This window comes from Ovis canadensis, chromosome 1 (genome assembly GCF_042477335.2).
Source record: "Ovis canadensis isolate MfBH-ARS-UI-01 breed Bighorn chromosome 1, ARS-UI_OviCan_v2, whole genome shotgun sequence".
Classification (NCBI taxonomy): domain Eukaryota; kingdom Metazoa; phylum Chordata; class Mammalia; order Artiodactyla; family Bovidae; genus Ovis; species Ovis canadensis.
In genome coordinates, this window is record NC_091245.1 from 52,894,490 (window position 1) to 52,909,529 (window position 15,040).

The 15,040-nt window shown below is 36.5% G+C and overlaps 1 protein-coding gene across 1 annotated transcript in view; it reads left to right on the forward strand.

Moving 5' to 3' along the window:
• MSH4 (mutS homolog 4) overlaps positions 1–15,040 on the forward strand; it is an 86,721-nt gene that overhangs the window by 11,398 nt on the left and 60,283 nt on the right. The window contains exons 2-6 of the mRNA XM_069594877.1: positions 122–304; positions 8,588–8,748; positions 10,049–10,159; positions 12,993–13,108; positions 14,021–14,194. Coding sequence (XP_069450978.1) covers positions 122–304; positions 8,588–8,748; positions 10,049–10,159; positions 12,993–13,108; positions 14,021–14,194 — 745 coding nt within the window. The remainder of the gene's footprint in view (positions 1–121; positions 305–8,587; positions 8,749–10,048; positions 10,160–12,992; positions 13,109–14,020; positions 14,195–15,040) is intronic.

Genomic DNA, 15,040 nt, shown 5'->3' on the forward strand with positions numbered 1-15,040 from the left:
TTGTCATAATTTGTTATATTAAAAATCATTATGAGGTGAAGTTTTTTAGTGATTATAGAGATTTTATACCACATTGCATAATTCTGAACTTTAAACTGATATTAAATTTTTTTTAATTTAGGTTCATACTTTAGAAACAAAAGATGTTTTGCAGAAAACACACACGTATCAAATGTTATGCTTGGTACAAGCTCATCCTCTGCACGAGATAGTAGTTATCCTCAAATACTAAAATCTCCATTATGTGCTGGTAATCCCCAGAGATCAGGTTATAAAAGTTGGACACCACAAATGGGATATTCAGGTAACGTAAGTGGAATATTGACTTAATTGATTTTTGAAACTTTTAAAGTTTTATAAATTATATATTAGGGTAATTAAGGTAATATGAAATTATTTGAAGCTAATATGGAAGACTGAATAATAAATACGTCAGTTTAGCCATATCTACAATTTGGTGCTAGATTAATAACACTACATAGTTGGTGATAGTGTTTGTTTAAAAATTCAGGTCTAAGTTTTCATCATTCTGACAAAAAAAAGTACAAGAAAGAGAAAGCCCTTCCTTTTATACATATTTGCTTAAATCTAAAATTGGTCCTGTAATACTATTGAGTGTATTTTAATATTTAAATTTTAATATTTATCTAGATTTAGATTTTCTTGAGGGGAAAATGGGTGAAGTAGGTCTATATGTGTAAACATCATTTAGTTAAAGGTATATGACTATATAATACAGGGAGCCCAACCTTGAGCTCTGTGACAACCTAGAGGGGTGGGATAGGGGGTTGGGTGGGAGGGAGACTCGAGAGAGGGATATATGTATACTTATGGCCAATTTTAGTTGTTGTATGGCAGAAACCAACACGACATTGTAAAGCAATTATCCTCCAATTAAAAATTAAAAAAATAAAATTTAATTTAAAAAGGTATATGAATGTATAGATTTACAAAATAATGAAAAATTATTATTCTAAGTGATTCTATTAATGTATACTCTTACTGGCAATGTATGAGAGTTCTTGTTGATCTATATCCTACCTAGCATTTGGTACTGTCAGACTCCTTAACATTTAACAGTCAAGCAGCTGTAAAATTCCCTGATAGCTCAGTTGGTAAAGAATCCACCTGTAATGCAGGAGACCCTGGTTCGATTCCTGGGTTGGGAAGATCCCCTGGGGAAGGGATGGGCTACCCACTCCAGTATTCTTGGGCTTCCCTTGTGGCTCAGCTGGTAAAGAATCTGCCTGCAATGTGGGAGAGCTGGATTTGATCCCCTAGGTTGAGAAGACTCCCTGGAGAAGGGAAAGGCTACCCACTCCAGTATTCTGGCCTGGAGAATTCCATGAACTGTATAGTCTATGGGGTCACAAAGAGTCAGACACGACTGAGCAGCTTTTACTTTCACCTAAGTGTAGTCTGAATTAGCATTTTCCTCGTTATAAATGAGGTTGATTATTTTTCTTAAAATGTGTATCTTCTTTGCTGGACTATAAACTCTATGAAGACAGAGACTGTGGCAGTTAAAATCCAATCTGAAGTAAAACTATACAATGATTTAAACAAGAAAAATTTAATATAAAGAATTATTAAACTGTGATGGAAGAATAACTATAGGATATAAGAAAACTCTGTGAGGTACCCTAGGGCTGAGAGGGCTCCTAAGAGGTCACACTTGGAAGTGGCCCTCATCTGGGTCCCATTTCCAAGGTTGGAGTGCAGGTCTCTTTGGAGAATGTGAATACTGAATGGCAGTTTCAGTAGTGCCTGCAGATTTGCCAGGTCAGAGCTGGTCTGCTGTCCAGGGCGAACAGGAGGCAGGTGGGGTGGGGGTGAACTATAGCTGGTGGCTAGCTATGTAATGCACTTTTTACTTTTCACTCTCATGCATTGGAGAAGGAAATGGCAACCCACTCCAGTGTTCTTGTCCGGAGAATCCCAGGGACGGAGGAGTCTGGTAGGCTGCCGTCTATGAGGTCGCACAGAGTCAGACACGACTGAAGCAACTTAGCAGCAGCAGCAGCTGTAATGAGAGTGGGCTCTGGTGTGGGTTGGAGACCTGGAGTACACAGTCTCCTTGTTGGGAAGGTTGACATCAAGAGGACTGTGGGAGGCAGACTTGAGGAAAGAATGAAAGAGCCAAGGGAATTAGTATGGGCAGGAGGCCTGGAATGCAGGATATGTGTATTCAGAGGGCTGAGGGAAGGTAGTTACTATGCCACGCTGTAGCTGTGTGATCATCAGAGTACAGCACATTCTGAATGTGTAACTGGGCGCATCACCACCAGATGTCCTCATATCTACACTGCTGACCCACCATAGTGTAGCGGAAACTGCAGGAGAGCCTGTCATCCTGCAAGGTCGTTCCAGTTCCCTCAATTGAGAAAACTTAACATTATGCACACTTTAAGGAGAAATACTTAGAGCGGTTCTGTCCATTATTGCAGAACTTATATTGAAGTGTGAATTTGGAGCTGAGTGATAATAAATTGATAGCTGCCATAACTCTTTTGGGTATAGAGCTTCTGTATATGTCATTCTACACACATCTGGATTTTTTTGACAACAACAAAATGACTTTATGTTTCTACCTAACAGGATGTGTACATCTGTATTTACAAATGAGAGAGTTCTCACTCTTTTCCAAAATGAGAAAATTCATAGTCCCGACAGTCATTGCATATTAATTATCTCAAATTCAGTCATGGTCCCACAGAATATTCTGTTACTTAAAGACTAAACCTCCATTAAGTTGTGAATAAACTTTTTAAAAATGAAAAGGGAGGGAAAAATGGTTAGTTTGTACAAATAAACATGCATATAACAAAGCAGAGAGATAATATCCAAAGCTACTGCAGTTTTTGTTTCTGTAATTGGTCATGATGTTATAGTTGATATATTTGGTTTTCTTCTTTCACTACCCATTCTGAATTTCCCTAACTTGCAGCAGTAAGGGTGGAATGACCCAGACCTTCATTCCTGAAGGGTCTGAGTCCTTAGTCATTCTGCCATTTTTGCTTGCTGTAGTTTTCCATTCACCTTTACTGTTGGAAATATGAAGACTTCCCTGGTGGCTCAGATGGTAGGGTGTCTGCCTACAATGCAGGAGACCCAGGTTCAATCCCTGGGTCGAGAAGATCCCCTGGAGAAGGAAATAACAACCCAATCCAGTACTCTTGCCTGGAAAATCCCATGGATGGAGGAGCCTGGTAGGCTAACAGTCTATGGGGTCGCAAAGAGTCAGACATGACTGAGTGACTTCACTTTCACTTTCAAGGGGTGCCTTAGCAAATCCCTGGGGTTCCATTCAGAGTCCACTTTGCCTTCTTTGCGTATAGCGGCATAATATCCCCTTGGCAATTAGGACTGACCACATCATTCATAGATAATTCCCTTTTTTTCTTATTGTTTCAGTAGCATAAATAAGGAGCCTAAAATGGACAGGTGGCAATTTCATCTTCCAGTTCAGTATAATCAATGTTAAGTTACCTGTTGGAGCCAATAACCATATTGAGACTAAGATCTCAAAACCAACAGAGCTCAACATTGCCAGAATGGGATACAGAAATTCTTTGGGTGCGTTGGGGGGCATAATAGAGAGAGTAGCCATCCCTACATTCTCACATTGATTCTTGGACCTGTGTATTCTAATTATGAGGAATATAGCATCTATGATTCCAAGTATAAACTGCATCCTGTAAGAGAGAATCCCATTTTTCAGGGTGTTGCCTCCTAATTGGCATTGAGTCTTCAGTAAATTATTCTGCCTTTAGATTAAGCCAGGCATGTCTGGGTGATGGGTTATGTGGTATACACAGTTGATTCAGTGGGCTGTAGCCTGTTGATACATTTTTTCTTTTGCTATGAAGTGAGTTCCTTGATCAGATGCAGTACTGCACGAAATGCCTTGATGGTAGATAAGGCATTCTGTGAGTTCACAGATGATGACACTGGCAGAGGCATTTCAAAATACAGAAAACAAATGGATTTTTAAGTGATGTTCAATTTTGATAGTAATTTTAAAAAATAAATATTTAAAAAATAAATATTTAAGCCTCAGTTCATTAAAGCAGGTGATAATAATAATAACAAAAATAACAATACATTGCAGGGATTAGTAATGGTAAGGATTCAGTAAGATTGGTTTTTCTCATATGCAGTTGATAGAATTAAAAGTGGGCACAATTATGAAAAGAAATTTGGCATCCTTTAAAAGTTTTCCTTTGTTCCATCCAGAAGTAGTTTGACTTCTAAGGAGCCAATTTAGGGAAGTAATATGAGACCCAGAAAAAAGCTTTATGCACTATGATGCTCATTTTAATATTACTTATATCAGAGAGATAACAATGAAAATGGTTTGTTTTTTTTTTGAAAGTTTAAGGGGGATGTCTTCTGAGTGTACTGAATTTCCAAGTACTGAGACTTGATATGTAGTTTCCAATTAAAAATGAAAAGATCGTATTTGATTGCAGAACTTAAACTGACTTCTGTAGATCTAATATAAACTCAATCACCAAGAATAACAAAGCCTTCATGGCAAAAAAGGTTCTGAGATTTAGACACATAGATTTTTAAATGAACTCTTAAGTCGACTACTGACTAAGATAGCATAAATGTGTAAATAATTTTGTAAGTGTTACAATAGAAGAATAGAAAAGGAAAAAGGATTCTAGATTAAGGAGGGAAAGGAGGGGAAAAATTATATTGAAAGGTTTAAAGGGAATAAAATACAATTTTGCTTCTTTGAAAAAAAACCTTAGATATGTTCAGTTCAGTTCAGTCACTCAGTCATGTCTGACTCTTTGCAACCTCATGGATCGCAGCATGCCAGGCCTCCCTGTCCATCACCAACTCTTGGAGTTCACTCAGACTCATGCCCATCAAGTCAGTGATGCCATCCAGCCATCTCATCCTCTGTCGTCCCCTTCTCCTCCTGCCTTCAGTCCCTCCCATCATCAGGGTCTTTTCCAGTGAGTCAACTCTTCTCATGAGGTAGCTAAAGTATTGGAGTTTCAGCTTCAGCATCAGTCCTTCCAATGAACACCCAGGACTGGTCTCCTTTAGGATAGACTGGTCGGAACTCCTTGCAGTCCAAGGAACTCGTAAGAGTCTTCTCCAACACCATAGTTCAAAAGCATCAGTTCTTCGGCACTCAGCTTTCTTCACAGTCCAACTTTCACATCCATACATGACCACTGGAAAAACCATAGCTTTGACTAAATGGACCTTTGTTGGCAAGGTATTATCTCTGCTTTTCAATATGCTATCTAGGTTGGTCATAACTTTCCTTCCAAAGAGTAAGCGTCTTTTAATTTCATGGCTTCAGTCACCATCTGCAGTGATTTTGGAGCCCCAAAAAATAAAGTCTGACACTGTTTCCACTGTTTCCCCATCTGTTTCCCATGAAGTGATGGGACCAGATGTCATAATCTTCGTTTTCTCAATGTTGAGCTTTAAGCCAACTTTTTCACTCTCCACTTTCACTTTCATCAAGAGGCTTTTTAGTTCCTCTTCACTTTCTGCCATAAGGGTGGTTTCATCTGCATATCTGAGGTGATTGATATTTCTCCCCGCAATCTTGATTCCAGCTTGTGCTTCTTCCAGCCCAGTTTGTTTCATGATGTGCTCTGCATAGAAGTTAAATAAGGAGGGTGACAATATACAGCTTTGACATACTCCTTTTCCTATTTGGAACCAGTCTGTTGTTCCATGTCCAGTTCTAACTGTTGCTTCCTGACCTGCATATAGGTTTCTCAAGAGGCAGGTTAGGTGGTCTGGTATTCCCATCTCTTCCAAAATTTTGCACAGTTTATAGTGATCCATACAGTCAAAGGCTTTGGCATAGTCAATAAAGCAGAAATAGATGTTTTTCTGGAACTCTCTTGCTTTTTTGGTGATCCAGCAAATGCTGGCAATTTGATCTCTGGTTCCTCTGCCTTTTCTAAAACCAGCTTGAACATCTGAAAGTTCACGGTTCACGTATTGTTGAAGCCTGGTTTGGAGAATTTTGAGCATTAATTTACTAGCGTGTGAGATGAGTGCAATTGTGCAGTAGTTTGAGCATTCTTTGGCATTGCCTTTCTTTGGGATTGGAATGAAAACTGACCTTTTACAGTCCTGTGGCCACTGCTGAGTTTTCCCAATTTGCTGGCATATTGAGTGCAGCACTCTCACAGCATCATCTTTCAGGATGCCTTATAATTTCATATGCTTTATAAAGCTGTTCTGAATTACATTGAATTCTTATAACAGCTTTGTTTAAAACGTTTGGTATTTTAAAAGGTTAAACTGCTTATCTGAATATTTATGGTCTGTGAGGCATAAATTTCAAAATCAGTAATACATATAGTTGCTAAGAGTGCCACGTCTGGGATTCAGACCACCTGTGTACAAATTCTACAAGTTCTATTCAAGGTTCAATCTCCTTAGAAGTAAATGGAGAAATTAATGATGTCTACTGATAGAATCAAATACAAAAAAGGTCTTAATCACCCGGATAACCTCGATGATGTGGTCACTCACCTGGAGCCAGACATCCTGGAGTGGGAAGCCATGGGTCATAGGAGACACTACATAAACAAAGTTAGTGGAGGTGATGGAATTCCAGCTGAGCTATTTCAAATCCTAAAAAATGATTCTGTGAAAGTGCTGCACTCAGTATTTCAACAAATTTAGAAAACTCAGCAGTAGCCACAGGACTGGATGATGTCAGTTTTCATTCCAGTGCCAAAGAAGGGCAATGCCAAACAATGTTCAAATTATCGTTAGGTGGCACTCATTTCACATGCTAGCAAGATAATGCTCAAAATCCTTCAAGCTAGGCTTCAGCAGTGAACCAAGAACTTCCAGATGTATATGCTGGATTTAAAAAGGCAAAGGAGCCAGAGATCAAATTGCCAATATCTGTTGGATTATAGAAAAAAGAAGGGAATTCCAGAAAAATCTACTTCTGCTTTATTGACTACACGAAAGCCTTTGACTGTGTAGATCACAACAAACTGTGGAAAATCCTTAAAGAGATGGAAATAACAGACCATATGACTTGCCTGCTGAGAAATCTGTATGTAGGTCAAGAAGCAACAGTTAGAACTGAACACTGGTTCAAAATTGGGAAAGGAGTATGTCAAGGCTGTATATTGTCACCCTGCTTACTTAACTTCTATCTGAGTACATCATGTGAAATGCCAGGCTGGATGAATCACAAGCTGGAATCAAGACGGCCAGGAGAAATATCAATAATCTTAGATATGCAGATGATACCACTCTAATGGTTGAAAGTGAAGAGGAAGTAAAGAGCCTCTAGATGAGTGTGAAAGAGGAGAGTGAGAAAAGCTGGCTTAAAGACTCAACATTTAAAAAACTAAGATCATGACATCCAGTCCCATCACTTCATGGCAAGTAGATGGGGAAAAGGTGGAAACAGTGACAAGCTTTATTTTCTTGGGCTCCAAAATCACTGTGGATGGTGACTGCAGCCACAAAATTAAAAGACCCTTGCTCCTTGGAAGAAAAGCTATGACAAACCTAGACAACAAATTAGAAAGCAGAGACATTACTTTGCCAACAAAGGTCCATACAGTCAGAGCTGTGGTTTTTCCAGTAGTCATGTATGGATTTGAGAATTAGACCATAAGGAAGGGTGAGCGCCAAAGAACTGATGCTTTGAAATTGTCCTGGAGAAGACTCTTGAGAATCCCTTGGACTGCAAGGAGATCCAGTCCAACCTAAAGGAAATCAACCTTGAGTATTAACTAGAAGTACTGATAACGAAGCTGAAGCTCCAGTACTTTGGCCTCCTGATGTGAAGAACCCAACTCACTGGAAAAGATTGATGGTGGGAAAGATTGAGGGCAAGAGGAGAAGGGAGCAACAGAATATGAGATGGTTGGATGGCATCACTGACTCAATGGACATGAGTCTGAGGAAACTCCAGGAGATAGTGAAGGATAGGGAAGTCTGTGTGCCACAGTTCATGGGGTTGCAAGGAGTTGGAGATGACTTAGCGAATGAACAGCAACAATTGATAGAATCATGGTGACAAAGTTAATTCAATAAAGAACTTTGAACATTCTTGGCACATTAATAAAATATCCAACCTTATACAGATATCTAGTTACTACAGTTTATAGCTGTATGATTTATACTATATAAAATGCATTTGTGTATATTATCCCATTTGATCCTTTTAGCTACCTCTTCAGTCAGATAGGGCAGTTGTTACATTGTATTTTGTGATTTTTGATTACTTATTATGAAATAATTTGCTCAAATTCATATAGCTTTTAAATGACAAAATAAGATTATGTTTTCTTATCCAAATTTAGTGTTTCTTTATGATTTCACTCCAGTAAAATGCAAAATAAGACAATATGTAATTTATTATTTCTAAATGTGAAGTTAAGTTTTGGCAAAATAGAGAATTAACATTTTTATTTGGTCTGGATATGGAAAGATTTTATTTTGATGAGGAAAATAAGATTTTTTTTTTTGGTATTAAAACTCTGCCATTGATTTGGTGCTTTGAGATCTTATGAGAAAGAACTACAAAATATTATGTTTATATATTTTCTTTCAACAATTTTGACAGCTACATCCTCATCTGCAGTTTCTGCACACTCTCCTTCAGTTATTGTAGCTGTTGTAGAAGGGAGAGGACTTGCCAGAGGTGAAATAGGAATGGCAAGTATTGATTTAAAAAGCCCACAAATTGTATTATCTCAGTTTGCGGACAATACAACATATGCAAAGGTAAGTATTTATACTCCTAGAAAATGGTTCATCTAGGGGGTACTTTGAAGCTTTTCAAGTCAGTGCTTCCCTAATTAGTTTACTTTTTGTTAGAATAATGGTTATTCATTATTGCACCAATCTAGGTTACTCTGAATTAAAAGAAACATTTTTTACATCTGATTTTAATTTTTAAATATTATTTTGTTCTGAAATAACATGTTTTTCTGTTATTTGAATATTCCAAATTACTATTACTGTTTCTAAAATTAATATCTTCTAGTAATTCCTGGACTTATTCCAAAAATAGCATGTGTCATAATGCTATCTCCAAAGGGTTGTTTCCACTGAAATGTATTTTAATTTTATATTCTAGAAATAAGGGAGACTAGTGTTTTAGATCAGTTTTAATTTAGTCCCTCAACTTCTTGCCTTCACTTTCTATCACTCATCATTAATTTGGTCCACTGGTCTGTTGTCATGGGAATTTGTGTGACTTGTCAGGTATGGGAAGTCTATTCCTAATCTCTATATTCTAAAAAGTTATTTGACTTGAATTCTATTATGAAAAAATATTAAATACTATGTTATTTTTAATGTTTTATTATTCTTTATTTCTTTCTCTTATTCCCCTTTTTGGTTCCCTAGTATGTAGATTTCTTCTCTCTACCTAATAATTAATTTTTAAATATACTTAACAACCTAAATGATATTAGTACTATGTATCTGGGTATTTCACATTTCTTTGCAATTTAAAAATGATAGGCTAAAAGGTTTTTTTAAAACTGGAATGTTTGACATATTAAGAATTTTTGTGTCTAGGATAGTTCGAATTTACCTTACACTGTGAAAAGCATCAGTCATAAAACGGATGTTTCTTATCTGTGTTTCTGTACTTTTCAGCTTCTAAGCTATACCAGTGTGGCTATACTGATTGAGTCAACATAGATAGCTATTGAATGTTTATGTTTTTCATGGAGATGAATAAAATACCGAGTAGATGATTTTATTTAAAAAAATTGTTTTTAAGGAATGCCTACTTGATAAGTTCAAATTATTTGGGGGCTTACAGCTGATATAAACTATTATGAGTAAAATACAGCCTATGTTTATGATAATATATTTATAATTTTATAGAATGTATGTTTAACATAGCATCATTAGAAATATATTTAACTAAAATATATAATTAGGACAGTTGTAATTTTGTGTATCTCTGAATTAATTATAAGCACTTATCTCTCAGGAAAATATGAAACATTTTTGGTTTTAGAGACTCCTAAGCCTACATTTAAGAGATTATTTATTCAAACAATTTTAGGTGATCACTAAACTTAAAATTTTATCACCTTTGGAAATAATAATGTCAAATACTGCTTGTGTTGTGGGGAATTCAACCAAGTTGTTTACTCTTATCACAGAAAATTTCAAGGTAAGTGGTTTTTTTATTCTCAATAGTAACATTCAAGATATTTGTATTTTTAAAAATCCATTTTCTAATATATTAACGAACAATAATTTGAGTAACTTTATATTTACCATAAAGTACTCACTAAGTACAAGTTCTAAGCTAAGGGACTACTAATACATATAATTAGTAGTGGGAAAGATTGAAGGCAGGAGAAGGGGACAACAGAGGATAAGATGGTTGGATGGCATCACCTATTCGATGGACATGAGTTTGAGCAAGCTCTGGGAGTTGGTGATGGACGGGGACACCTGGTGTGCTGCAGTCAATGGGGTCACAAGGAATCAGACACAACTGTGTGACTGAACTGAATACATGTAATAAAGATGATGAAGAATTCACTTATTTACTTTGGTACTTTTGATATACTTTGAAAAAGAAAAATGTTTTAGGTAATAAGGGGGTTTTCCAGAGTATACAGGAGGCAGAAAAGTAACTTCTTCCTGAAGGTAATGGCACCGCACTCCAGTACTCTTGCCTGGAAAATCCCATGGATGGAGCAGCCTGGTAGGTTGCAGTCCATGGGGTTGCTAGGAGTCGGACATGACTGAGCGACTTCACTTTTACTTTTCACTTTCATGTATTAGAGAAGGAAATGGCAACCCACTCCAGTGTTCTTGCCTGGAGGATCCCAGGGACGGGGGAGCCTGGTGGGCTGCCATCTCTGGGGTCGCACAGAGTCGAATGTGACTGAAGCAACTTAGCAGCCAGTGTCCATATATGAATTCGAGAGAAGGACCCTGAACTGTTACTGTTTTGCTCATGCTCCCACATGTTATATTAATCTCTGTTTCTGGGGGTAGAAGCACTATGATTGATTAATCCCTGGTCATTGACTTTTTGCTTTGGGGCACAGAGTACTGTAATTGACAGCCCTAAATGGGTAGAGCAACATAGAATGTGGGATAGATAAATTCTCTGAAGGTGAAAACAACATATATCTACTACCCTTGAGATGTAAGGCGATATAGCCTAGTGCTTAAGGACAGATGAGCCAGACAGTTGTGGTTTCAAATTCTGATTCTAAATGACTGTGTGCAAGTTAAGTTACTCAGCCTTTTTCAGTTCAGTTCAGTTCAGTTTCTCAGTCGGTCTGACTCTTTGTGACCCCATGAACCGCAGCATGCCAGGCCTCCCTGTCCATCACCAACTCCCAGAGTTCACCCAAACCCATGTCCATTGAGTTGGTGATGCCATCCAACCTCTTTAAACTTCAGTTTTTATTTGTCAGTAAAATAAGGACAATAATAGTATCTATCTCCTAGAGAACTGGTATTTTATATCGGGTAATCAGAAATGGTCTCATTGGTGAGGTTTCATTTGGGTAAAGTCTTGAAAGGAGTGAGAGTGAGAGAGCCATAGAAGTATTGCATGCGTGCTTAGTCACTAAGTCTTGTCGATTCTTTGCGAGCCTGTGACCGTTGCCTGCCAGGCCTCTCTGTCTATGGGATTTCCCAGGCAAGAATACTGGAGTGTGTTGCCAATTTCTTCTCCAGGGTATCTTCCTGAACCAGGGGTTGAACATGTGTCTCCTGCATGTCATGCATTGACAGACAGATTCTTTACCACTGAACCACCTGGGAAGTCCTATAGAAATACTGAGTTGGCCAAAATGTTTGGTCAGGTTTTTCTATAACATGAAAAATGAACTTTTTGGCCACCTCAATATTTTGTATGAAAGAATCATAAGCAGAGGGGAAAAAAAACAATGTTATTATTGTTGTTAACATTGTTATCATACTTATCATAAAAGGACCTCAATTAAATAAGCAGTATGAAATGGAAGAAACATGGACTTTGTAGTCAAAGAAATCTAAATTCAAGTCTGAGCTCTGGCATATTGTCAATTCTTTAATATTAGAAAAGTTACTTGGCTTCTCAGAATTTAACTTAGAGAAAAATTATAGATAAATATGACTTATGTCATAGAGTTATATTGGGAAGATTAAATGAGATAACTGTTCAAATAGTCTTGAGACCTATCAAATTCCATACCTGCTTGTGACTTTATTTTTTCAGTCTTACAACTCTTTCAGAGTCCATTGCTAATATACTGCCTTTTTAACCTAATACTTTTATTCAAAATAAGCAGACCTTTTATTTTGTGACTGCATGCTTTTTTAAATTTTGCTCTTTTTAAAAAAGTTCCATTATCTCCTTTTCTTTATTCTATAAACTAAATTCACCTCATGTAGATAATATTTCATAGATTTGATATCTGGAATTGGTATTTTTTGCTTTCCCAACTAGTATATTATAATATTTACCCTCTCTCAATTATGATAATATATTGAAAGTGAAAGTCTCTCAGTCATGTCTGACTTTTTGTGACCCCATGGTTTATATAGTCCATGGAATTCTCCAGGCCAGGATACTGGAATGGGTAGCCTTTCCCTTCTCCAGGGGATCTTCCCAGCCCAGGGATTGAACCCAGGTTTCCTATACTGCAGGCAGATTCTTTACCAGCTGAGCCACCAGGGAAGCCCAATATGATGCTGAATGTAAAACCTTTGTTGTTGTTGTAGAATAAAGTTAGTAGAAGTCAGAGACTCATTTTTTTTATTATTGTACTTAAATTTCATGTGAGTATAGATTAATAAGAGCTACAGACTACTCAAATTCACTTAGCAAATAACTAGAAAAACTTATTTAACTCTAGAAAATAATAAATAATGAAAAATAAGTTTTGCACAATATTTTAAGCTACCTACCCATGTATGAGCATGTGTTTAAGAAAGCAGTTTTGGGCAAGTGCATGAAACTTAAAATTTATTTTGAAATTAAAAATTCTTTTCAGAATGTTAATTTCACTACTATCCAAAGGAAATACTTCAATGAAACAAAAGGACTAGAATACATTGAACAGTTATGCATAGCAGAATTCAACACTGTCCTAATGGAGGTTCAGTCCAAGTAAGTTAAGATTTGGGGGAAGTAGAAAGTCCCTAGTGTGTATTCCAGGAGGGAAAGGTCTTTTGTCTGTTTTGTTCTTTGCTATATACCTACCACCGAGAAAAATGCCAAGAAAAGTTTCATAAAACACACTCAGTAATTACTGAATAGTAACGTAATTAACTGAAATTTATACACAGGGCATATCTTGCTGACTTAATTTATATAGAATTTCTCCAAATTAGTCATAATCTATTGCCCTAATCATTGCTGCTCACTTTACTTTGAGATGAAAAGCTTAAGTAGCCAGAGCTACTAGAAATGTTAGGGCACAGAAGTGAAACACAGGTAAAGCTGTGTTCCTGTTATTTCACACCTTTACCCCTTCGAAATGAGACAGGAAATGATACTTTTGGAATAGATATTTTTTAGAACTTGCTAAACAGACACTTTCTTTGAGCCAGGTAGGATTATTTGTCACTAAGTTAATCATGACGACTTTTCTCACCAAGATCCTATACATTATAGGATGTATATAAGAATGAGGTACATTCCTATACATTATGGTCTCCTGACTGTATCTTTTAAACCCTCAGACTTTCTCAATATTATTTGAATATGTACTTAGAATGGCACCATTGAATGTTGAATTCTAACGTGACTTACTGGCAATCCAGTTTTTATTCTTTATAACTTTATTCTTTAAGTCTCAGACTTCAGAAAATTGTCTGTTTTTATCAACTTTTATGCTTTAGAGGTAATTTAACTAGTCATCAAAAGTGAGGAACACTTGGAGTGCTTTTTCCCTTTGAATTTAGGCAATGCTATGCAAATATTTATAATTTTGCTATTAAAAGTAAAATAAATGTTTTCCTTTATAGCAATACTTTTATTGCAGAGATTTATAGTGATGTATCATCGGTTACCTTACAGATATTACTGCCTTGCAGCTGTTGCAGCTTTATTAAAATATGTTGAATTTATTCAAAATTCAGTTTACGCACCAAAATCGCTAAAGATTTGTTTCCAGGGTAGTGAACAGACAGCCATGATAGATTCATCATCAGCCCAAAACCTTGAATTACTAATTAATAATCAAGACTCTAGGTAAGATTATCCATTTTTTATTAGGAAATATATCAGTATATTTTATTGTCATATTTTTCTATGAATAGTTACTTTATATATATATTTTTTTAATTTTAAAATCTTTAATTCTTACATGCATTCCCAAACATGAACCCCCCTCCCACCTCCCTCCCCATAACATCTTTCTGGGTCATCCCCATGCACCAGCCCCAAGCATGCTGCATCCTGCGTCAGACATAGACTGGCGATTCAATTCACATGATAGTATACATGTTAGAATGTCATTCTCCCAAATCATCCCACCCTCTCCCTCTCCCTCTGAGTCCAAAAGTCCGTTATACACATCTGTGTCTCTTTCCCTGTCTTGCATACAGGGTCGTCATTGCCATCTTCCTAAATTCCATATATATTTTTTAAAGTTGTTTGGTGGAGAAATATTGAAAATAAACATTTTTAATATTTATACCATTGTTGCTGAACTGCTCAAATGTTTTCACCAAAATCAAGTTTTAAAAAGATATTTTTACTAAATAAGAAAAAAACAAGCTGACAGTCATTTCAAAATTAAGCAGAAGACTTGAACAGACATTTCTCCAAAGAAGATATACAGAGATATAATAAGCAAGAGCTCAACATCACTAGTTGTTAGGGAAATACATATCAAAAACACAGTTATCACTTCATACTGTTAGTATAGTTATTATTAAATAAATGGAAGAAAAGAATTGGGAAGGATGGAGAAATTAGAATCCTAATCCATTTATGGTAGGGATATAAAATGGTGCAGTCACTTTGAGAAACAATGTGGTGGTTCCTCAAAAAGCTAAATTTGGCATTACCATATGATCCAGAAATTCTGCTTCT